At 34.3% G+C, this 24684-nt stretch overlaps 2 protein-coding genes across 2 annotated transcripts; both read right to left on the bottom strand.

The window, feature by feature from the left end:
* Positions 1 to 14935: 14935 nt before the first annotated feature.
* On the bottom strand, positions 14936 to 20916 carry LOC111376413. Its single transcript, XM_022999374.1, has 3 exons — positions 20877 to 20916; positions 20647 to 20748; positions 14936 to 15888 (listed from the first exon to the last, which is right to left on the bottom strand). The coding sequence occupies exons 1-3, from the start codon at positions 20914 to 20916 to the stop codon at positions 14936 to 14938; spliced, it is 1095 nt and encodes a 364-aa protein (XP_022855142.1).
* LOC111376416 (zinc finger A20 and AN1 domain-containing stress-associated protein 5-like) lies at positions 20679 to 21634 on the bottom strand. Its single transcript, XM_022999377.1, has one exon. The coding sequence runs from the start codon at positions 21469 to 21471 to the stop codon at positions 20995 to 20997; it is 477 nt and encodes a 158-aa protein (XP_022855145.1). The 5' UTR covers positions 21472 to 21634; the 3' UTR covers positions 20679 to 20994.
* Positions 21635 to 24684: the final 3050 nt, after the last annotated feature.

Genomic DNA, 24684 nt, shown 5'->3' with positions numbered 1-24684 from the left:
GGGTGGATGGTTGAAGTAGTATATTCGTGTTATGAAATATGGTATTTATATATAATACGATGTTCATAATGATGTACATTTTATGTGAGGAGGTGGATCCCCCCTCTATGTGAAGTGGATCTCCCCTCTACGTGAGGAGGTGGGCATCATTATGAACACCTTAATTTACATGTAGCATAATTCATATATTTTTATATTAAAAAAATTATAACCTAATTTTTGATAAAAAAAAAATATTGAATACCTTATTATTGAAATTGTTGGGAAAATGACCCCCCAAAGATTGCTCAAGATCAAACAAACTTGCAATGTGAAAAATCACAAACCACATCAAGAACAAGAAAATGGGGAAGAAATGATTTCAATAGATAAATGAAGAACAATGGATTAGGATTACTTGAACAAGCCTTAAGTTAATCCCAAGAAAGAAAATAAGTTTTGAATTTATACCCAAGATGAACAACCTCAATCTTGTAAAATTCTATCCAAACCCTCTCAAATTTTCTCTCTCAAAAACGGGTGTTAAAATGAAGGGGAAAACAGCCATATATATATAATTGAATTGGGTGCCATGGCGCCACGTTTCTTCAGAACCTTGGGCGCCATGGCGCCCACATCATTGCCCTTTTTTTCAATTTGGGTGCCATGGCGCCCAATCAGGGCGCCATGGCGCCTGCCTCCTTGCAACCATTTTTCGTCACAATTCTCCACCTCGTACATCATTTGATAGACCTCAAATTTTGGACGAACACAAGAAGAAGCAGCAAGAGCCAAACTCGGCTGCACCATTCAAACCATGGTTGCCTACGTACACAAAACTCGGGATCAAGCCTCCGTAGTTCACCTCCACCTTCATAAACTCTTCACCTTATTTCAAACCCGTCCTGAAGGGCCACGCCCACTCAGGTATATCAATAGGGACTAATGTGAAGCAAGTCCAAGCAATGCTGAAACTTGCTACCTGTTACCACTTTGGTTAACATGTCTGCTGGGTTCTTATTTGTGTGTACCTTTAAGAGTGAAATATCACCTTCCTCTATGACATCACACACAAAATGATACCTGACGTCAATATGATTGGTTCGAGCATGATGAACCTTATTCTTAGCCAAGTGAATCGCACTCTGGCTATCACACCACAAGTCCACACAATCCTGCTCAATCCCCAAATCATCTAGAAGACCCCATAGCCACAATGTTTCCTTTACTCCCTCTGCCATGGCCATATACTCGGCCTCTGTAGTAGAAAGAGCAACTGTAGCCTGTAACATCGATCGCCAACTAACTGGGGCACCATGTATGCAAAACACATATCCAGTAGTAGATCGTCATCTATCTAGATCACCTGCATAATCCGAGTCCACAAACCCACTTATATGACATGCATCTCCACCAAAACATAAACACTTATCCGCGGTACCTTTTAAGTACCTCAGGATCCACTTCACAGCTTCCCAGTGTGCCTTCCCCGGATTCGCCATGAATCTACTGACCACACTAACCGCCTGTGAAATATCTGGGCGTGTACACACCATGGCATACATCAAACTGCCAACTGCACTAGCATAAGGTACACGATCCATGCGTACCTTTTCTTCCGCTGTGGTAGGAGATTGTTTACCAGAGAGCCTGAAATGTGGAGCCAATGGAGTCACCACTGACTTTGCACTTTGCAACCCGAACCTAACAATAACCCGCTCAATGTAGCCTTTTTTACTCAAGAACATTCGCCGATTCGTCCTCTCTCTTCTAATCTCCATACCCAGTATTTTACTAGCAGCCCCCATATCCTTCATCTCAAACTCTTTGCTAAGTTGAGATCTCAACCTACCTATCTCCACCTTACTTTTCGAAGCGATAAGCATGTCATTCACATACAGTAGAAGATAGATATAGTTACCTCCCCGAAGTTTTCGAATATAAACACAACAGTCATACTCACTTCTGGAGAAACCATGCTTTAGCATGAAGGAGTCAAATCGCTTGTACCACTGCCGAGGAGATTGCTTCAATCCATAAAGTGATTTTCTCAAACGACATACCTGACATTCCTTATCCTCAACCTTATAGCCCTCAGGTTGATGCATGTAGATTTCATCATCCAAGTCCCCGTGCAAGAAGGCAGTTTTGACATCGAGTTGTTCCAGCTCAAGATCATGATGAGCAACAATACTCAATAGCTCCCGAATGGAAGTGTGCTTGACTACCGTAGAAAATATCTCATTGTAGTCAACTCCCTCTCTTTGTGCAAACCCCTTAGACAAACCTTGCTTTGAATTTTGTACCACCGAGCTTGGTAGGATCCTCTTTCTTTTTGTAAAACAATTTGCAACCAATAGCTTTCTTACCTATGGACAATGGGACAACCTCCCATGTTTGATTCTTGTGAAGTGATTCCATCTCTTCTTCCATCGCTGCCAACCAACTTTCACTATTGTTGTTTAAAATAGCTTCCTTGAAAGTGGTAGGCTCATCATCCTCCACCGAGAGTGCATACTCAACCAAATTTGTCTGCCCATAGTGCCTCAAAGGCTTGTCTGACCCCCAACTTTAAAACTTGCTTGTAAGTATGGCGTGGCCTAGAGGAAGCCAAGTTATCTGCAAGCTGTTGTTGTTGCTGTGCCTGTACATTCTCTTGCTGAATCATCTCTTGTTCAAGCCCATCATCACTCTCATCTTGAGTGTCTGTATGATGCTCCTCTTGAACATGCCTAGAATCAGGTTGATCTCTAAGTTCTATGTCAACAACTTGAGACATTGTAGTCTCAACATCATCACCACCGGGCATTGTAGCTTGCAACAAAGCTATCATGGAGTTCTCATCAAAAGTAATATCTCTGCTGATTATGAACTTAGAATCCTCTACACACCAAAGGCGATAGCCTTTAACACTTGCCGCATACCCCAAGAATATAGCATTCTTGGCCCTCGCATCAAGCTTTCCCTCGTTGACATGATAGTAGGCTGTGCATCCGAATGTTCTGAGTTTCTCATAATCTGCATGTTCTCCTGTCAATACCCTGTAAGGTACATCTCCATCTAACCTTGAATGTGGAGACCGGTTCACTATATAGCAAGCATTTGCAACCTACTCTGCCCACCATTCTCTGCCCAAACCAGCATAGGATCGCATACACATCGATTTCTCTTGAAATGTGCGATTCAGTCTTTCCACGACCCCATTCTGTTGCGGTGTATTTCTAACTGTCCAGTGTCTCACAATGCCTTCCTTACCACAGAACTCCTTGAAAGCACCATTTGTATACTCAGTACCATTATCAGATCGCAGTGTCTTCAATTTCTTTCCTGTTCTATTTTCAACCATTGTTTTCCACTTCTTGAAAGTGTCGAATACCTCATTCTTATGCTTCAAAAAATAAATCCAAGCATATCTAGAATAATCATCAACAAATGTAGCAAAATACCTGGAACCGCCTTTGGAAGTGACAGAAGCCAGACCCCATACATCCGTGTGCACATAGTCTAGAATGCCTCTGCTTCTATGTTTGCTTGGCTGGAACTGAACTCGGTGTGCTTTACCGTACACACAATGCTCGCAAAAATCCATGCAAGGCTTCTTCAAATTCTTTAGCAAACATTTCTTGACTAGCAAATCTAGCCCCTTTTCAGACATATACGCAAGCCTCCTATACCATAGCCGAGTACACTCACATGGGTCTCCACCACTTCCACTTGTTCCAACTGCTACATCTTCAGTAACTGTAGTACCCTGAAGAGCATAGATATTGCCTTCACGAATACCCTTCATCACAATCAAAGAACCACAAACAACCTTCTTTACTCCATTCTATGTTACAATCTTGCAACCACAGGAGTCTATGGCACCAACAGAGATAAGGTTCTTCCGCAAATCAGGAACATGTCTAACATCCATCAATGTTCTAACCACTCCATCATGCATCTTAATTCTAATTGAACCGAGCCCCACCGTTTTACAGGAATGGTTATTACCCATCAACACGGTTCCACCATCAGTGCTTTTATAGGTAGTAAACCACTTCCTATTTGGACATATATGGTAAGAGCATCCAGAGTCAAGAATTCACTTACCGGAGGTTTCTTCATCACAAGAGATGGTGTAGCACTCATCGCTTTCCCCTCCTTCCGAGGCATAGCTTACCTCTTGCTTGACTTGCACCTTCCTGTTGTTGTTGTTCTTATTGTTCTTCTTCCAACCCTTTTTGTTAGGACAATTCGCCTTGAAATGCCCAAACTCGCCGCATTTGAAACAAGACCTTTTCGCAAGAGGTCTAAAACTCGATCTAGATTTTTCTCCCTTGCCCTTTGGTCGCACATTGCTTCTACCCCTTACAAACAATCCTTGAGCTTGCTCCTAGTTACCAATGGTAGACATGCCACTAGTTGCAATCTTTCGAAGATCATCAGCTAGAAGTGACGTTCTAGTGTCCTCCATCACAAGTCTATCACCCACAAGCATCAATGTTTGTACTAGGTTCTCGTAAGACTTTGGCAATGAAAGAAGTAGTAGAAGTTTGATCCTCATCATCTACTTCCACATCAATGTCCTTCAAGTCCGATATGATCCCATCAAACTTGTTGACATACTCCTGGATTGGTGTACCTTCATCCATCTTACAAGTATACAATTTGGATTTCAAATAGATCCGATTTGTTAGAGTCTTCGTCATGAAGTTTGCCTCCAACTTTGTCCACACCTCCGCCGCCGTTACCTCACTATCAACCAAGAAAGCAACATCTCTTTCAAGGCAAAGAATGATAAACGCTCGTGCCTCAAGATCTAGCTCTTCCCAATTCTCGTCCGACATATCAACGTGCTTCTTCTCCTTTCCCGTCAATGCCTTCTGCAACTTTTGAGAAATCAACAAATTTTTCATTTGCATTCTCCAATATGAAAAATCATTTTTTCCATTGAATTTCTCTATCTCATACTTCCCAATCTTCACCATTCCTCTAGTAGACATGATTTATCCACTTGTTTACCAGAAATAAACCACCAAAGTTCACTTGGGAATTTTTACAAACAGCTTGTGTGCACAACAAAGTTTAAGCAACTCACCAAAAATCGGAGCTTAACCACCCTGATTTAAGAAGAAGCTCTGATACCAAATTGTTGGGAAAATGACCTCCCAAAGATTGCCCAAGATCAAACAAACTTGCAATGTGAAAAATCTCAAACCACTTCAAGAACAAGAAAATGAGAAAGAAATGATTTCAATAAATAAATGAAGAACAATGGATTAGGATTACTTGAACAAGCCTCAAGTTAATTCCAAGAAAGAAAATAAGCTTTGAATTTATACCCAAAATGAACAACCTCAATCTTGTAAAATTCTATCCAAGCTCTCTCAAATTTTCTCTCTCAAAAATGGGTGTTAAAATGAAGGAGAAAACAGCCATATATAGAGAATTGAATTGAGCGCCATGGCGCCAAGTTTCTTCAGAACCTTGGCGCCCACATCACTGACCATTTTTTTTCAATTTGGGTGCAATCATGGCGCCATGGCGTCTGGCTCCCTGCAACCATTCTTCCTCACAGAAATTGAAACCTAAAGTATAGGGATTTGTGTTATTTTCCTAATTTATTTTCAACCACATTCTTCCTAAAAAAAATTTATACGTAAATCCGAGCTTTTCTCTACTTTTAATCAAACTTTTTCCAAAATCAGTATATCAAATCTCATTTTTCTTAAAAATGGGGCTCAAACATAGGCCAAAAGGATTGTAAAGAATGATGAAAGTTAAATATGAAGGAATTTGATTTTCAAACTCTCTATTTATACGCTTGAATTTGACAAGCCCCTCATGTCTAGAGTTGATCCTGACTTTAGATGGGATAGGTGATCGTCTAAGGTCCAACTTTCATGAGAGTCCAAAAAATTGAGCCCTTATTTGTTTTTCATTTTTAGCACATAATAATACATTTTCTAACCGTTGGAGGCCAGAGATTTTTAAACAATGTGAGAGGCTAGTCAACAAAAGAGGCTTGGTGGGGCCCACTAACAATCTAATTTCTTCTAAAATGGAGAAACAAACAAGGGCTAATTATAAATTATATCTATAAAAAATTATATTCTTGAAAGCGTAATAAATTTGTGCCCTTTCCTTTTCTTTTTTTTTTTTTTTTTTGCAGGTTGATTTTTTGTTTTCTTATTTTTTTTCTCCTTGTCGTTTCTTTTGCTTGTTACATGATCTTTCAACTTTTATTTTATTTTTTTTACTTGTTTAGTCATCCTCAATACCTAGTTCTCAAATTCAAGCATCTACAAATTTTCTGGCTCACCTTTACGATCTCAAACAAAAATACTGACAAAATATATGTGCATAATGTGGGTTATTTCAGGTTAATGTGAAACGTCACTTAAGTTACTATCACAAACACGTTGAAAAAGTTAAATTGAAATTGTTAAACTAATAAGATTCCAGGTGTTAGAAATAAAAGTCGCTTTAATACACTAGGAGGAAATGCGTGATGACCTTATGGTATTTAGAGAGATATTAAAAGTTTAATTTTTGACATTATGAATTTTGAGTTTTTGTTTGATATGGTTATTTGGTAAAATATATTGTTTGCTATTAATAGAGGTAAAATGTTGCAAAGGAAGAACATATTTATTGATGTTGCTATTAATCTTGTGAATGAATTTACTCTATTCAATAAAATATATAGAAAAATTGAATTTGAATCTAACAAAATTACTACTGAAGAAATTGCCGCTCGATTAGGAAGTTGAACTTACATTTCATGAAAAATGTTTTATCATAAAAAAAAAACAAAAAAAAAACACTTTGATGAAAACATCAATGATAAAAATAAACATTTAGCTGAAGATTTTTTTAGAGTTGATTATTCTTATATATAGTTGATCGAGTTTTTTCTTTACCTAAGTTAGGTTTGAAATTTTTTCAAAAATATGAAATACTTTTGGATTTATGTTTGATTTGAAAAAATTTCAAACCACAAATGATAATTGTTTAAAACGTTGGTGTGATAAGGCTTAAAATTTTTTGAAGCACAATAGAGATTCCATATTGATGAACAAGAGTTATTAGTTGGGAGCTACTTGTTAGAAACTCTCTGTCAAAGGAGACCAAAAAAATCAATTGAAGTGTTAAACTATACAAAAAGGATGGACTATTGTATTCCAAATGGGTGGATTGTTAATTGAATATTATTGACTATACCATTTAAACTACATTTGTAGAAAAATGCTTATAAAATTTGGAAGTTGATAAAATCCTATTTTTTATCAACAATATCACATGAAAGGTTGAGTAGATTTGGTTGTGGTGTCTATTGAAAAAGAAGTTCTAAAACATATTGACCATAATAGTATAATTGTTAATTTTCTTACAAAACGTTCTAAAAGAATAGATTTTATTAGCACGTGTTTGGTTCAGCTAAAAATCATATTTTTTTTTTATGAATTTTGAATAAAAGTTGATATAATTTATGGGTGAAAAATAAATAGAAGTTGTGAGTCTCATAAAAATATGATTAAAATTAATTAATGACTTTGATTTAGATTTTTATCATTTTTTTGCTTGATTCTTAAACAACTGAAAGTTTCAGATTATTATATATGTAATTTTGAATATTTTTACTTGATAAAAATTAATATTTTTTTATCATATATATTATTTAATATTTATAGCGGTTCCATATTTGAATTTGCCCTAGAGCCCCAAAATCTCAACTCTGGGCAGCCTTGCAGTCAAGGATGAGCTTGGCTCGCAAGCCAACTCGTGCAAGCCAGTAGGCTCACACAAGTAATTTGCTGCTCGGCTCACATTTGCACCTTACTTTTGGACTATTCCGAGTTTGACTCGCTAGCGAGGCGAATCAAGCCAACAAGCAGTGCTCCAATTGATACCCCTAGATTGAATTGGGTTGTAGCCCAGCCCAATCCCCTCTAGACCTGCCTCTATTTCTAAGGGAGAGTTCCTCTACTGCCACAGATGTTACATGTGAATTGCTTCATTTATCAATACATTGGAGTTGTTTTTCTTTCTACAATTGATTGTAAAGACTATTTTGGTTTTACCACATATCAACCTGTGAAACTCGGAAGTCTGAATTTGGATGTCAATAGGTGTTTGTTTATTACCCAGGAAAGACAAAACTTTTGTTATCGGACATCTCATAGATAAATTTGTCTGGAGTGGAATGTAGCAACTAATATCATTTTCAGAAAAGTAATAGGCCTTTCATTTTTAGGATCATACATTATTTTGACAGGGAAAAAACTCGTCGCTCAAATACATATGTGGATGTGATAGCAGCTTTCAACCGGTAACAAAATTGCATTAAGCCCCCTGCACAGGGCCTGTACAGGGCCCCTTGTGGCTTAAATGGGAACGTTTTTTTCTTGCTCCAAAATTTGTTATTGAAATCACAAAATATGGAGCACATGTGGGGTCCACTTCCATGTGTGTGCACCTGTACAGATCCTGTGCAAACGGGTTTTGCAGGTAGCACAGTTGAACAAACTTTCCATATTTTGTGATTCCAATAACCCATTCTGGAGCAAGAAAAAGCATTCCCATTTAAGCCCTTGTTTGAGCTACATTATTTTCCTTAAAATGCATTTTTGAATAGTGTATTGATGGAAAATGTGTGGCTAAAAAATAAGGAAAATTTTTGAATTTGCGTGTAATATTATTTTATTGAAGAATGTGTGGCTGAAACGATGTCGAATTATTGTTTAAGAATGTATTTTTTTTTTTTTTTTAAATGTGGTTCAATCATGGCATAAGTCGATTTTGTGTAGGCTATGTTTTAATGAGTCCTCCCAAGCTTAGGTTCGCAAGTATGGACTAGCAAAAGCTAAAGTCCAATCAATTTCGGTAATTTTTTAAACTCAATACAAATGTAACTTCATGAGATTGGATTCGATTTCCACCATGGAAACTTTAGGTGAGATGCTTTTCAACAAAGGACAAGTGATAATTTAACAAAATTTCAGATATATTCGAAAGGTCATCTTGCTCTTATTCCTAAACATGTATCTACTACATTCCAATTTTAACTTCCATCCCAAAATAAAGACAAAATTGTTTTTAGGAATTGTTTAATAAAATGCTTAGCAATTTTTGTTATATGTAATTAAAATTAATTGTTATCTTTAATCTCAGTTTTTGCAATCAATTATTAAAAAATTTAAACAGATTATTGGAAGGGTGCAGTTATTTATATCCATATTTTTAATATATTCATCCTAATCTATATTCAGCCGTTAAAAAATTAAAATTTTAAAAATTACTGTTGTCATTTACGTCACATTCTAATATTGTCTTTATAGAATTTATTCATTTAAACACAGTATATTCACACAAATTTTATATATTCATTCCATTCTAAATACATTCCTAATACAATTTCAAATTTTAAAAAAACACTATATTCATTCCCATTACATATAACATTAACCTTCTTACAATTCAATAACTAATTCTATGAACAAAATATTATATTTAAAATAAAATTAAATGTCCCGTAGGTGTGTTATTTGTCACATGAATTCGTCCGTTATATTCGATTGAGAAATATTCATTTTTGTATTCGATAAAAATCAACTTTTTGAGGTTATGCATAATTTTGAAATAAAATAAAATTTATATATGAAATTTGAAATATAATTCACTTTATCATCAACTGATATGTTGAAAGGGTAAACCAAATGCACAACTACAACTCTAAAAATCTAGTACTTAATGTCCCATTGGAAACTTAAGGTGTAACGCCCCGAATTCTAATAACCCGAAACGTTACGAAACATGAATATACCTTGAAATAAACAGTTTTAATATAACGAGAAATTCTGTAAAAGATTGAATAACATTTAATCAAAAGATAAATTTAAATATGCGGAACGTTTGAAAACATATCATTCATCCAAAAATTATTAGAACAGTTAAAACTAATTGAAAATTTATAATGCACTCACATTGGGTCAAAAATGAATAACTCATTATTAGTTCTAGTGTTTTTGAAAATTAAAATACTTTATGACGAGGATCCGTTGGTCCAATAGCAAATCCATCCACCGCCGTCCAGCATACTAATTATTACCTGAAAATTGTAAATAAGGGGATGAGTATAACGAATTATACTCAATGAGATACTTGCTACTCCACATTCAAGCCAAACATGAAATTACAAATAAATTATCTTACTAACATAACATGAGAATTATCACACCATGACAAATAATAATTCTAGCAAGCGCTGCAAAATAACTTAAAGGCTAAATTGTGCCTTAAAATGTATCATGATTTCTCTTGAAGGAGCCTGAATTGAAGTAATTAAATTCATAATAATGTATTTGAAAAGATGTGGAAAAACCACTAATAGCACTGAGTATCTCACCTTTTGAAGATGAAAGTGGAGAATAAAATTGCCGAAATGTGATTGCAATTCCAAAGCTTTAAAAAATCTAAATAATATAGAGGAATATTTTAAAGAGGGAAAGGTAATGGACGTGTAGTAGAATGTGATTTTAGTGCTCTATTTATACTGTTGAAGTCGGGTAATCACGTGGGGGAAGTGGAATTTCAGCCATATTTAAATTCGTATTTCATGCAATCTTATGAAAAATTGATTCATAATTCCCGATTGATATAGTATGACTGGAGATTAATTAATGGTTTTCTGCCAATTTCTATATCAATTACAATTACAACAAGGAAATGCTAGGCATTACACTGCATGACTTTTACACGTGGACGGGGAAAACAAATCTGCCTCCTATTTGCATAATTTAATCTAATACAAACATCTTAAATTGTCAATCTCCTAATGGCCGAAAATTATAAAATGTATGCTTATTAATTAAATTAGAATTTCAGTCCAATCTTCCCAAAATTTGTTCCAATTAGGGGACACAATGATTACTAATTATATGGACACGTGAAAGTTGTAATGAAATGCATGGGTTACTCATGTACTAAAATCTAACATAAAATAATTCAAATTCTTTTGATTTGCATTTAACTAAATTTGTAAGCAGGAATTACGTTTTAATTGATTACCTCTTAATTAAAAATGTATAATTATTAATACTTAACATAAAGACTTTGTTTAACCAAAACTTAAAATTCTAATTTATTTAGCTAAACTAGTGGTGGCAGTCAACTGGCGAAAAATCTAATCCTTTAAAACTCTTATAACCATAATATTCTTTAGACGGCTAAAACTCGGGTTTAACTTGACCAAATTAAATTTTTCTTGAGTCCATAATTCGCCATTTATTATGAGTTTCAAAATGAACCCAATATTGGTAGAGTAACTCTAACTCCTTCAATAGTTAACTATTTGGCCCATTTAATAAAGTATAAAATAATTTGATATTTTTTTTTCTTTCAATTTGGTCCCTCAACTAATAAGATAACTGTAGAGATAATCAATTAACTTGCATAAGAACTTAACCAAACATTACATTCCTATTAAATGGCAAATAAAAATATATGCGAATTTAAGTTAAAAATTCGGGATTCTACAACCTACCCTCCTTAAAATAATTTCGTCCTCGAAATTTACCTTAGATTAGTTAAAAAGTTCGGGATACTTGATTTCCATCTCATCTTCCTTTTCCCAAGTTGCTTCTTCCAATCCATGGTTACGCCATAGGACCTTGATTAAAGGAATATCCCTATTTCTCAGTACATGAACCTTTCTTTCTAGTATCCTCAATGGCATTTCTTCATAGGTCAAATCATGTTGTACATCTAAATTTTGATGGTTGATCACATGATTAGGATCCTGTAAGTATTTTCGCAACATTGATACGTGAAAAACATTATGCACTGTTGAAAATTCTGGTGGCAGTGCCAGTCTATATGCCACATCTCCGATTCTTTCTAACACATCGAATGGTCCAATGAATCTTGGTCTCAATTTTCCTTTCTTTCCAAATCTAAGTACTCCCTTCATTGGAGCTACTTTCAGAAATACATTGTCACGAACTTGGAACTTGAGATCTTTTCTTCTTCTATCGGCATAGCTTTTCTGTCTGTCTTGAGCAACCTTAATTTTGTCTCGAATCTTTTCCACGGCCTGTACGGTTCGATCTATGATCTCAGGTCCAAGAATCCTCCTTTCTCCAATCTCATCCCAGTAGATAGGTGATCTACACTTCCTATCGTATAGTGCCTCGTAAGGTGCCATGCCTATAGTTGCTTGAAAGCTATTGTTATAGGCAAATTCTACTAAAGGCAAGTGTGATTCCCAGCTACCACCAAGATCTAGTACACAAGCTCTTAACATATCTTCAAGTATCTGAATTGTCCTTTCGGATTGTCCATTAGTCTGTGGGTGATATGCAGTACTAAATTTCAGTTTTGTTCCCCTAGAATTTTGTAGGCTTTTCCAAAATTTTGACGTGAATCTCGAGTCTCTATCTGAAATAATAGAAACAGGAACCTCATGTAACCTGACTATTTCATTGACATAAATCTGTGCATATTGCTCCATGGTAAATGTCATCTTAACTGGAAGAAAATGGGCTGAGTTTGTAAGACGATCCACTATTACCCAGATAGCGTTGTTCCCTTTAGCCGATCTCGGAAGTCCTACCACGAAATCCATGGTAATGTGTTCCCATTTCCACTCCGGTATATCTAGTGGTCTAAACAATCCTGAAGGTCTCTGATGTTCAGCTTTTACTTGCTGACAGATGATACATTTACTTACAAAAAGTCCTATTTCTCTTTTCATATTTCTCCACCAAAACGTATTTCAAAGGTCTCGATATATTTTTGTACTTCCTGGATGTGCTGTATAAGCCGTAGAGTGTGCTTTTTCAAGAATTTCTTTCCTTAGTCCCTTATCTTTAGGAACACATATTCTGCCTTTATACATAAGTATCTTATCATCAGTTATCGCAAATCCCTCTTGCTTATCTGTCCCAATTCCAGCCATGATTTTACACAAAAATGGGTCATCCTTTTGAGCTTCTCTAATCCGTTCTCTAAGAGTTGGTTGAACCATTAGAGCCGCAACAATGGCTGACTTCTATACCGAAGGTGTAACCACCTCTAGCCTCAAATTTTCAAATTCTTTAGCTAACTCTTTTTGAGTAGTTGGAAATGTCAACTTTTCAGCTGTCTTTCTACTCAGAGCATCAGCAACTACGTTAGCTTTACCTGGGTGGTAAAGAATGGTGCAGTCATAGTCTTTAACCAACTCTAGCCATCTCTTTTGTCTCATGTTTAGCTCCTTTTGAGTAAAGAAGTACTTGAGACTTTTGTGATCGGTATATATCTCACATTTACCGCCATATAGATAGTGACGACATATTTTTAGTACGTGAACTACTACTGCGAGTTCTAAGTCATGAGTCTGCTCATATGGTTTCAACTGTCTAGAGGCATAGGCAATGACCTTTCCATGTTGCATTAACACACATCCCAAACCTTGTTTAGAAGCATCGCTGTATATAACAAAACCTTCGGAACCATCTGGTATTGTTAATACTGGTGCTGAAACCAATCTTTGCTTCAATTCTTGAAAACTGCTTTCACACTTATCCGACCATTGAAACTTTACTCCCTTTCTAGTTAATTGTGTCAGTGGTCCAGCTATCTTAGAAAATCCTTCAATTAATCTCCGGTAATAGCCAGCTAGACCCAAGAAACTACGAACTTCGCCTACATTGATCGGTCTAGACCAATTTGTTACAGCTTCAACTTTAGCTGGGTCTACCTCAATTCCTTGCGCAGTAACCACATGACCAAGAAAGTCAATACGATCTAGCCAGAATTCATATTTTTTGAATTTGGCGTACAACTTCTCTTTTCGAAGCGTATTTAATACCACTCTCAATTGCTCTTCATGTTGTTGCTTATCCTTTGAGTATACAAGTATATCGTCGATGAAGACTATAATGAATCGATCTAGGTATTGATGAAAAATACGATTCAGTAAGTCCATAAACACAGCTGGTGCATTGGTTAACCCAAATGGCATGACTGTGAACTCATGGTGCCCGTACCGCGTTCTAAAAGCTGTTTTTGGGATGTCACAATCCTTTATCTTAAGTTGGTGATAACCTGATCTCAAATCTATTTTTGAGAACACCGTTGTACCCTTCAATTGATCAAAAAGATCATATATCCTTGGGAGCGGATATTTGTTCTTTATAGTCAAATGATTAATATCTCTATAATCAATACACATCCTCATTGACCCATCTTTCCTTTTAACAAACAATACCGGCGCTCCCCATAGGGATACACTAGGTCGGATGAAACCCTTATCCAATAATTCTTGTAGTTGTACCTTCAACTCCTGTAATTCTTTTGGTGCCATTCTATGAGGAGCCTTAGATATTGGTGTTGCCCCAGGAGTCAAGTCAATTGTGAACTCTACTTGCCTATCAGGCGGTATACCAGGTAGATCTTCAGGAAAAACATCCACGAACTCATTTACTACAGGTACATCTTCTATTTTCCTTTCGAACTGGGGTTTACTATTTATATTCAATAAAAATCCTCGACACGTATTCTTCCTCAACGTCTTTTCTGCTTTCATTGCAGATATCAATTGGGGTAGAGTCCTAATTCTTGCTCCAAGGAATCGAAATTTTTCTTCTCCGGGTTTTTGAAATAAGACTTCATTCTTATGGCATACGATAGTTGCATAGTTTCTACCCAACCAGTCCATACCCAAAATTACATCAAAGTCTTTCATTCCCAAGATGTACAAATTTGCCTTTAGTACTTTTCCTTCAATCTCTAACTTAACACCTTTAATCATTGTATTAATGACTTCGCCCGAGGGTGTACTAACTTCTAGAATGTTATTTGTTTCTACGCATTTACTTCCAATCTTATCCATAAAAATTGTAGAAATAAATGAATGAGTCGATCCAGAATCCATAAGAACAATAGCAGGTATGTCGAATACTGGTAACATACCTGTTATTACGTCTGTGTTCTAATCCTCATTTTCTCCCATCAAAGCAAATACTCTGGCCTTTCCCTTCTTAAGATGGTCATCTTCTTTCTTCTTCTCTGGACATTCTCTAAGGAAATGGCCACTTTTACCACAAATGTAGCATAATTCCTTTCCTTGAAGACATTCTCCCAAGTGTCGTTTGTTGCATTTGGAGCATTGAGGAAAAGTTTTGTTTGAGTTTGACAAAATCTTTACTTTCTGATTCTGATTCCTGTCTTTGTCGTGACCTTGCCACTTTCTCTTTACAGAAGTCTCGGTGTTGGGTTGAGGTTTCTTTTCCAATCCTAAACCATTAGAAATTGCTTGTGCTCGACGTACAACTTTCGCATAAGTAGTATGTTGCTGGGCTGCCATGATTCCCTTAATCTCTGGTTTTAACCCCATTTTAAACCTTTTAGTCTTCGTCAACTCAGTGTTTACCATGTGTGGAGCATATCTAGAAAGCTGTTCAAATTTTCTTTCATACTCCCCAAGTGGCAAATTTCCTTGCGTGAGTTGGAGAAATTCTACCTCCTTTTGATCCCTCAATGGCTGGGGAAAATATTTACCCATCAACGACTCCTTGAATTGACCCCAAGTGAGATTACATAGTTGCTCTACAGTTTTAGTACGTGTTTCGGAATCCCACCAATGTCCAGCATCGCTAGTCAACATGAACTTTGCACATGAAACCTTTTGAGCGTCACTACAGTTCATGTGCTCGAAGATCCCTTCAAGTCTTCTCAGCCACTCCTCAGCTGCGAAAGGGTCACCTTTACCATCAAAGGACGGGGGTTTAAAACGACGAAACTGCTCAACGATCGAGCTCACGGTGTTAGCACCTCCTGTTGCATTACTAGGTGCCGCCTGAGCCTGCTGCCTGCCAAGTCTTGCACTGCCCTCAATAAATTTCTGAACATAGTAGCTTGATTTTGTTGATGTCGTGTCATTTCCTTTAAGTAAAAAGTAATCTATCTTAAGAACTATTCAACCATGCTACATTCTTCCTATAGATCTTTCTAAACCATGTCTGTCGTTTATATTATGTTAAGGCCAAAAGTTACGCATTAAGGTTTTAGTCATATGATAATCGTATCATTAATCGTATGATATGATTAATTGACATTCTACTTTTGAATAAAATGATGCATAAGGAAAAGCTCATGAGATTATACAACTAATTAGCATGCATGAAAATATAAAAATATTCTTCATCTTTGCATACCTTAAAAATATTGAACAGTGGCAGATTGATGAACATTGGATTCCACGGATCTCGTAACTTATTATTGTTATGTATATAAATTTTGTAAAATGGATTTTTTTTTTTAAATTCTAAAATGAAAGGATTTTCATAAAATTTGAAGTGGGTTTAAAACATTGTTTTCGTCTTATCGATTTGAATAACGCGCAACTAAAGAGGCTTCCAGGTGAGGAGGGGGGTCACATGGACCGCTTAAATCCCAAGCTCGCCTTAGACAGTTTAGATCTTTTTGACAAAACCTTTTAGTTTTACGAATACGCAAATCAAGAAAACTTGAACAATGAATTCCCCCTAAAAGATTAAATACGTATAGCCCCTTTTTTTTTTTGAAAAAAATTGTTAATAACAACAATACGAAGGTATAGTCAATCATGTGGTCATTTCATAAATTTACACATAAAAAGTCCAAACAATCCTATTCTACATTTATTTTAATTTCAATCGAAGAAAGAAGGCAGAAATATGGTGTGTGACATTTCATTATAGTAAATAAATCCTTATCCAAAATAAATTATAGTAAATGAGTAAACAAATAATCATGTCCAAGAATAAACAAATAAACACGTTTGGACAACTATAGGCACATAACCCCATTTTATATTACGTTAAACAAAATTTCACAAAATCCCATTTAACTTCACTATTCCCGCGTCACTGTTCATCCGTGAACAGTGACTTACCTTTTATTTATTTTTTTTTTTTTTTATAAACGAGAGTAGTGATGGTCACTGCACCGCACCAAATAAAACCAAAATAATAGTGACACAATTTGGATGGAGGTCACTGTTCACAATATTATTTTATCATTATTATTATTTTTAAAAATATATATAATCTCAACGTGGAAATTGGAAGAAGTAAACCTTACAATATCTAGGCAGCGAAAAATATTTCATTCATTCGAAACTATTTACATAAAACAACATTTTTTTTTTGAAACTTTTAAGTCTGCAGGATCGATTTTAGAACACTTAGGTCTGATACCATTCTATAACGCCCCGAATTCTAATAACCCGAAACGTTACGAAACATGAATATACCTTGAAATAAACAGTTTTAATATAACGAGAAATTCTGTAAAAGATTGAATAACATTTAATCAAAAGATAAATTTAAATATGCGGAACGTTTGAAAACATATCATTCATCCAAAAATTATTAGAACAGTTAAAACTAATTGAAAATTTATAATGCACTCACAATTGGGTCAAAAATGAATAACTCATTATTAGTTCTAGTGTTTTTGAAAATTAAAATACTTCATGACGAGGATCCGTTGGTCCAATAGCAAATCCATCCACCGCCGTCCAGCATACTAATTATTATCTGAAAATTGTAAATAAGGGGATGAGTATAACGAATTATACTCAATGAGATACTTGCTACTCCACATTCAAGTCAAACATGAAATTACAAATGAATTATCTTACCAACATAACATGAGAATTATCACACCATGACAAATGATAATTCTAGCAAGCGCTGCAAAATAACGTAAAGGCTAAATTGTGCCTTAAAATGTATCATGATTTCTCCCGAAGGAGCCTGAATTGAAGTAATTAAATTCATAATAACGTATTTGAAAAGATGTGGAAAAACCACTAATAGCACTGAGTATCTCATCTTTTGAAGATGAAAGTGAAGAATAAAATTGCAGAAATGTGAGTGCAATTCCAAAGCCTTAAAAAATCTAAATAATATAGAGGAATATTTTAAAGAGGGAGAGGTAATGGACGTGTAGTAGAATGTGATTTTAGTGCTCTATTTATACTGTTGAAGTCGGGTAATCATGTGGGGGGAAGTGGAATTTCAGCCATATTTAAATTCGTATTTCATGCAATCTTCTGAGAAATTGATTCATAATTCTCGATTGATATAGTATGACTGGAGATTAATTATTGATTTTCTGCCAATTTCTATATCAATTACAATTACACCAAGGAAATGATAGGCATTACACTGCATGACTTTTACACATGGACGGGGAAACAAATCTGCCTCCTATTTGCATAATTTACTATAATACAAACATCTTAAATTGTCAATCTCTTAATGGTCGAAAATTATAAAATGTATGCTTATTAATTAAATTAGAATTTCAGTTCAATCTTCCCAAAATTTCATTCCAATCTTCCCAATTAGGGGACACAATGATTACTAATTATATGGACACGTGAAAGTTATAATGAAATGCATGGGTTACTCATGTACTAAAGTCTAACATCAAATAATTCAAATTCTTTTGATTTGCATTTAACTAAATTTGTAAGCAGGAATTACGTTTTAATTGATTACCTCTTAATTAAAAATGTATAATTATTAATACTTAATATAAAGACTTTGTTTAACCAAAACTTAAAATTCTAATTTATTTAGCTAAACTAGTGGTGGCAGTCAACTGGCGAAAAATATAATCCTTTAAAACTCTTATAACCATAATATTCTTTAGACGGCTAAAACTCGGGTTTAACTTGACCAAATTAAATTTTTCTTGAGTCCATAATTCGCCATTTATTATGAGCTTCAAAATGAACCCAATATTGGTAGAGTAACTCTAACTCCTTCAATAGTTAACTATTTGGCCCATTTAATAAAGTATAAAATAATTTGATATTTTTTTCCTTTCAATTTGGTCCCTCAACTAATAAGATAACTATAGAGATAATCAATTAACTTGCATAAGAATTTAACCAAACATTGCATTCCTATTAAATGGCAAATAAAAATATATGCGAATTTAAGTTAAAAATTCGGGATTCTACATAAGGTAATGTAAAGATTTTTCCACCTTGTTTTAGGCTGCAATGGACTTATTATTGTACACTTAGGGCGTGTTTGATAGGGGCCAATTCCATGAAAAATGGAATTCAAATTTCATTTTCCACCCAAATTGTGATGTTTGATAGCACACTTTTTCCATAAAATTTTATTTTCTTGATTGTCTTGGAAATTGTTCTTTTCTTGGTTTTCCTTGAAAACCAATTCTTTTCCAACCTACTTTTACGTTTTTTTTTTTTTTTTGTGGCAATGAAAATAAATTCTAAGAATTATTGTAAAAAAAAAATTCCATTTAACTGACAATTTTCATATAAAACAAAGACAAACGAACACCAAAAGATAGATGATTTTCTTGATTTTTAAAAAAATTTTTTGTTGGCAATGGAGACAAATTTCATTCCCAATATCAGTAAATTCTATTCTTTAATTGACAATTTTCATGTAAAACAAAACTAAACGAATATCAAAAAATACTTTTATTTCAACATTTTTCACGTGAAAAATTATACCAATCAAATAGAATAATTTACAATTCCCAAGAAAATAATTTATAGACAATTCAATTTCCTAAAATTCGTTTTATATTCAATTTCATCTTTACAATCAAACGGCCTCTTGCATTAAAGTATAATCCTAGAATGAGAAGATCTGCAAAAAATACAGAAGGGTTCAATTGTTGTGCTCAAGAAGGATTGAATATATTATTTCCATCAACTGATACTTAGAATTTATGCTCGCACGTCCTGAAAAGGCAATTTTTTGGTTGAACATAATGCCCTAAATTAATTTAAAAACCTAAAGTAGAATATCTTTTCAAAAAAATAAGATTTTTATTATTTGTTGTGGCTGTCGAATAAGCTACGAAGTAAATCTAGAATCAAATCACAGCTTTCATCTTTTTTGTAAAATAAAAATCCTCTAATGGTATCTCTTCCATTATTATTTTGATTTCAGTTGAAGATGATATTTGATGACTATTAGACTTTTATAATTTTGGTGGAAAATGATATCTTATTATTTTTAAACTTTTAGTTAAACAAAAATTCTAAAAGGATATAAAAAGGTTTAAAAGAATTTAATAAAAATAAATATGAGTTGAACACTTTAGAACTATATATTTTTATTTAATTTTATATGTATCTGTTTAGGTAAATTTATATAAGAGTAAAAATATAATATAATTATTTTTTAGAATTCGATGTATATATAAAAATCGTGAACGCGAATAGCATCAAAATATTCTTTTTTTTTTTTTTTTGAAAAGTGTCGAAGTGCCCGAATTTTGGTGACCGAATGGATGACCAACCCTCACATGGAGCGTGGACTCCGCGTGAATAAAATAATGCCCGAACCTCGAGATGTGAGTATTCCTTCATTTGCATGTCAATCATTATATTTGGAGTAATGCTATTCGTAGTGAAAACTGCCAATAATCACTTTATGTGGCATATACTTGACAATTTGTTATTTGATACATAAACATGGTAGTTATTTTTTAAATTATACATCAAATAAAAAACTGTCAAATATACGTCACATAGGACGATTGTCGATAATTTTCACTGCAAATAGCATTATTCTTATATTTGCGTAGCATAGTCTTTTTTTTATATTTGATATCATAGGAAAAGGAGCCGTCATTTAGGTAAGCAATTCCGAATAATCCAACCTGTAGCCGACTCCAAATTGCATCCACTAAAGTTCCCAACAACCCAAATGATGGTAAGTGTCCCCATACTGACCACAAATAAATTATTCAATCCACCATCACCTTAAAATATTACAAAAAATTAATTATAACAACTTTCACTACAATCATCACAATAATTCAAATGACAACAATACCCTCACCTTTTTCCAATAATTCCATGTCACACCTCCCTCAACATTTCTCAATACAGCGAGGCATATTATCAGAGAATCCAAGAAGGATCAGCATGTCTGGCTAAAGTTACTTATAGAAAAGTAACTTTTAAGTGAACTTATGGAGAAGTAACTTTTAAGCACCTTTTTTCCTTCAAACCTTCAGGATTTTCGCGGCTCTAACCACCGGATTTTCCCTGGCTATGGCTTCCCGGCCAGCAGATTTGTAATCGTAGCTACAATCGTGACGATCGGAATATCTGTGCTCCGAACAGAAAACTTCTCCACATCGGCATCGAAATCCGATTAATCCAATTTTCTTCCTGCACCCGGATCCGGAACACCGGGTTACTTCTCTGGATCTCTTTAATCCTACACGATTCTCCACTTCTTTAACTACTTTTTGTGCAACAGATTCCAGATCGGTTCTCTCCAGCGATGTTGCTGAGCTGGTTCTCGAATCATCGTCGCTGGGAAGTTTCGGATCTGAACTCTCCATCGACCTCGAGGAATTGGTAAACGATGCCGTTTGCTTCTCGTTGTCGGTGCCTAAAATCGGCGGCGGGGTGCATATTGGCAAGTTTTCGGGGACTTTGAGTTCCGTTTCTTCTTTCTCCCTCTTTTGCGCCATATTTGCCTCACCTTTTCTTCGACAGAGAGATGAAGGCTCGGTTGTGTGTGCGTGCAAAGGTGGAGTCGATGAAATGAAAATGAGGAATTTGTGGCTATATTAATTTGTGATTTTGTTGGAGGCCTATTTGTACATAATAGAAGATGAGATAAAAGGGAAATGACTTCGCTTGAGCCACGCTAATGTAAAAATAAGAATAAAAAAAATAGTCTCACACAGGAAATAGATTTTCAAATATGGTAGTTTGATGTAATGAATAACGGAAATATTTTTTATTTTAGTCCCTGTTTGATCCCCATTAAATTAAATTACATTATATTTCATGTTTTTCTCTCATATTTTTAACCACACAATCTTCTATAAAATAATATTACACGTAAATCGAAATTTTTTTTTTCTTTTTTAACCATTCATTTTTCTAAAAGATACTATTTCCCCCCATTTTCATTTTCAGGTAATGGGCATCAAACAGGGACTTAATGAGTAAATAATGAAAAATAAATAGGGCTGAATGAAAAATTAAGCCCTTGTTTGGTACTCATTTTTCCCAAAATACATTTTTCTCTCTCTTATTTTCAACCATACACTCTTCAATAAAATAATATTACACGCAAAATTAAAACTTTTCCTTATTTTTTAATCACACATTTTTCAACAATCAATATTACAAAATACATTTTTACTATGAAAATGAGAAACAAACATGCTCTAATTGTATTTTGAACTATTCAATGATACGATGTTCCCAAATATTATGTAAGTCTCGATGTATACGTAGTAAAGTGTTTTGAAACGCATAATGGCAATGGGCACAAGAAATTCTATAAATTGAAATGTCTATAATGCCCTTCCAACTTGCTTTGTAAATGTCCATTAAAATTTTGGGTGGGTAGGAAAGGGGTCAACATCAAAAATTGTAAAATATACAGAAGAGCGAGCAAAAGGGAAAAGAGAACGAAAAATGTGTTCAGTTTTCGAAACGCGTAATGGCAATGGGCACAAGAAATTCAGTAAATTGAAATGTCTATAATGCCCTTCCAACTTGCTTTGTATTTGGCCTTTAAAAATTTTGTTGGGTAGGGAAAGGATCAACATCAAAAATCGTAAACCAAACAGAAGAGCAGGCAAAAGGGAAAAGAGAACGAAAAATGTATTCGGCTGGAATTTTAAAATGGATGGTTTTGTCGTGTGAGAATTTAAATTTCTATTTAAATTATATTTGATTGACTTTAATTTTTTATGAAAAATATTATTTTTATTCATACTCTTACTTTTGATGTGCTTGATTGACAATTTTCTTCATGAAAAATATTCTTTAACTTTTGATCGTGTAATCATATTTTTCTCAAAAATAAGGAAAATATTTTTTTTAATCAAGGTGCTTTTTATTTTTCAAATAATTCACTCTTTTTATCTATTTCTTATCTAACTCCAATCTCTTATCTAATCACCAAAAAATAAATAAACAAGTATAATATTTTTTAGATTCAAAACTAAATTAATTAAACATATTTTCTTTTCATGCAAATTTTGTATTCGCAATTAAATGCATCCTTGAAGATTAAGAATATATCCAAGAAATTCTCTTCTTTTAGAAATGATATTTTATAATTTGAAGAGCATTTATAAATTTAGAGAGTAAATAAATTTAAATACTTTAACAGCCTATTTATCTTTATCACTTAATTTCATTACGTTCAATATGTGTTTATTATTTTTTCTATCTTTTATTTTCAAAAACATCCTTCCAACTTATTATCTTATTTCTCTTTATTTTCTTTGTATACAGTATTTGGTTGGGTCAACATATAGAGCATTACAAAGTGTGTGTCTCTTAAAATTTGGAGAGTCAAGCGCTATCTTTATTATAATAATGTTAATTTGAAGAACTTTTTGAAGCATAATATTAAGGGTTAACTCTTTAAAATAAAGAATATTTTCACTTTTTAAAGAAATTTGTTGGAGATGCTCTTAATATAAATTGGGATTCAGAAATTCACTTTTAAAGTTTGGCAGGACAAAATTACATTTAGAACATGTATGGTGTTAGGTACAAACTATACTGTAAGTATACGTGCCAAGTTTATAATATAACGATAAGTTAAGAAGCTGAATCCACAAGATTGAAAATCAAAATTCTACCAAGTACTACAATGAAAATTGCACTTATTTTATCTAGACAATCAAATTAATAAAATCACTATTTTTAACTAAATCTAACTTGAATGCAAAGTGTTAGGAAAATGTGTAATTAGCAATCTGTGACCAAAGGACCTATTTGTCAAAATTATAAAGTCAAGGACTAAATTGTACAGGTCAAATAGTTCAGGGACTAAAGTTGCAATTTTGTAAAAGTCATAGCATAGGTCTAGGGTAAAGTAGGATGCTTTGAAGATGCAAACGGCGCGTTGATGTCGCTGGAGTTTCGCCCTGACCTTGCTAGAGCAAAAATTGCAGAACTGACCTCGCTGGAGTTTCGCTGGTCTATCGCCTGATCGAAGGTACGTCGCTCGAGTTTCGTCAGGACCTAGCTCGAGCGACTGTGTTATCTGGCCTTTGGTAATTTTAATGCCTCGCGAATTTTTAACGCTCTATATTACCAAATTTGACCTACTATATAAACAGAACGACCGATTTTCATTTGAAACCTTTGGAAAACATCAAAACAACAATTTCTCTCAACTTCCAAAGGATCAAGAGCCAAAATAAATTCATTCTTTTTATCTTTGATTCTCATGGTTCTTTGAATAAAAACATCAACCCTCACAAAATCAAAACACCCTTTCATATCTCCATATAAACTTCCAGAAGATCATCTGTTTGAAGATCCGGGAAGGAAATTGCTTGAAGAGCTGGAGTGCTTGGTGATTCACAGGAGGTAGAAGATATTCAAAGCTGGGATTTTGGCACAGATCTGCAAAATCCAGGATAGCTGCGGTCGATACAGTAAGGAGGTCAGAATATTGTTAGAATCAATAATGTCTGACGTACTGTAAGTCAATAGCTTCTATAGTGGATCTCTATTGGCTTGTGCCCGGAGTTTTTACCCAGTTGGGTTTTCTCCGTCAACATTTTGTTGTGTTTTTACTGTTTTCTGTTATTTATTTTTCAATCGGTAATTCAACTTAGGTAGATAAAGTATGTGAATAAATTTAGGCAATGCATAATTGATGTGATAATTGTTTTAATTCCGCATGAACATTTATTCACTCC

This window comes from Olea europaea, unplaced genomic scaffold, assembly GCF_002742605.1.
Source record: "Olea europaea var. sylvestris unplaced genomic scaffold, O_europaea_v1 scaffold1501, whole genome shotgun sequence".
Classification (NCBI taxonomy): domain Eukaryota; kingdom Viridiplantae; phylum Streptophyta; class Magnoliopsida; order Lamiales; family Oleaceae; genus Olea; species Olea europaea.
Note: the sequence above shows the minus strand (reverse complement) of the source record. Positions and strands in the feature narration are given on the sequence as shown.

Excerpts from the sequence above, each read along its gene's own strand:
- LOC111376413 (XM_022999374.1), bottom strand. The coding sequence starts at position 20,916 with ATGCTGATCCTTCTTGGATTCTCTGATAATATGCCTCGCT. Across the intron at positions 20,749-20,876 it reads CTCTGATAATATGCCTCGCT|GTGATGGTGGATTGAATAAT; the intron begins GTATTGAGAAAT and ends TAATATTTTAAG. Across the intron at positions 15,889-20,646 it reads CAATTTGGAGTCGGCTACAG|GAAATGACACGACATCAACA; the intron begins GTTGGATTATTC and ends TTTTACTTAAAG.
- LOC111376416 (XM_022999377.1), bottom strand. The coding sequence starts at position 21,471 with ATGGCGCAAAAGAGGGAGAAAGAAGAAACGGAACTCAAAGTCCCCGAA.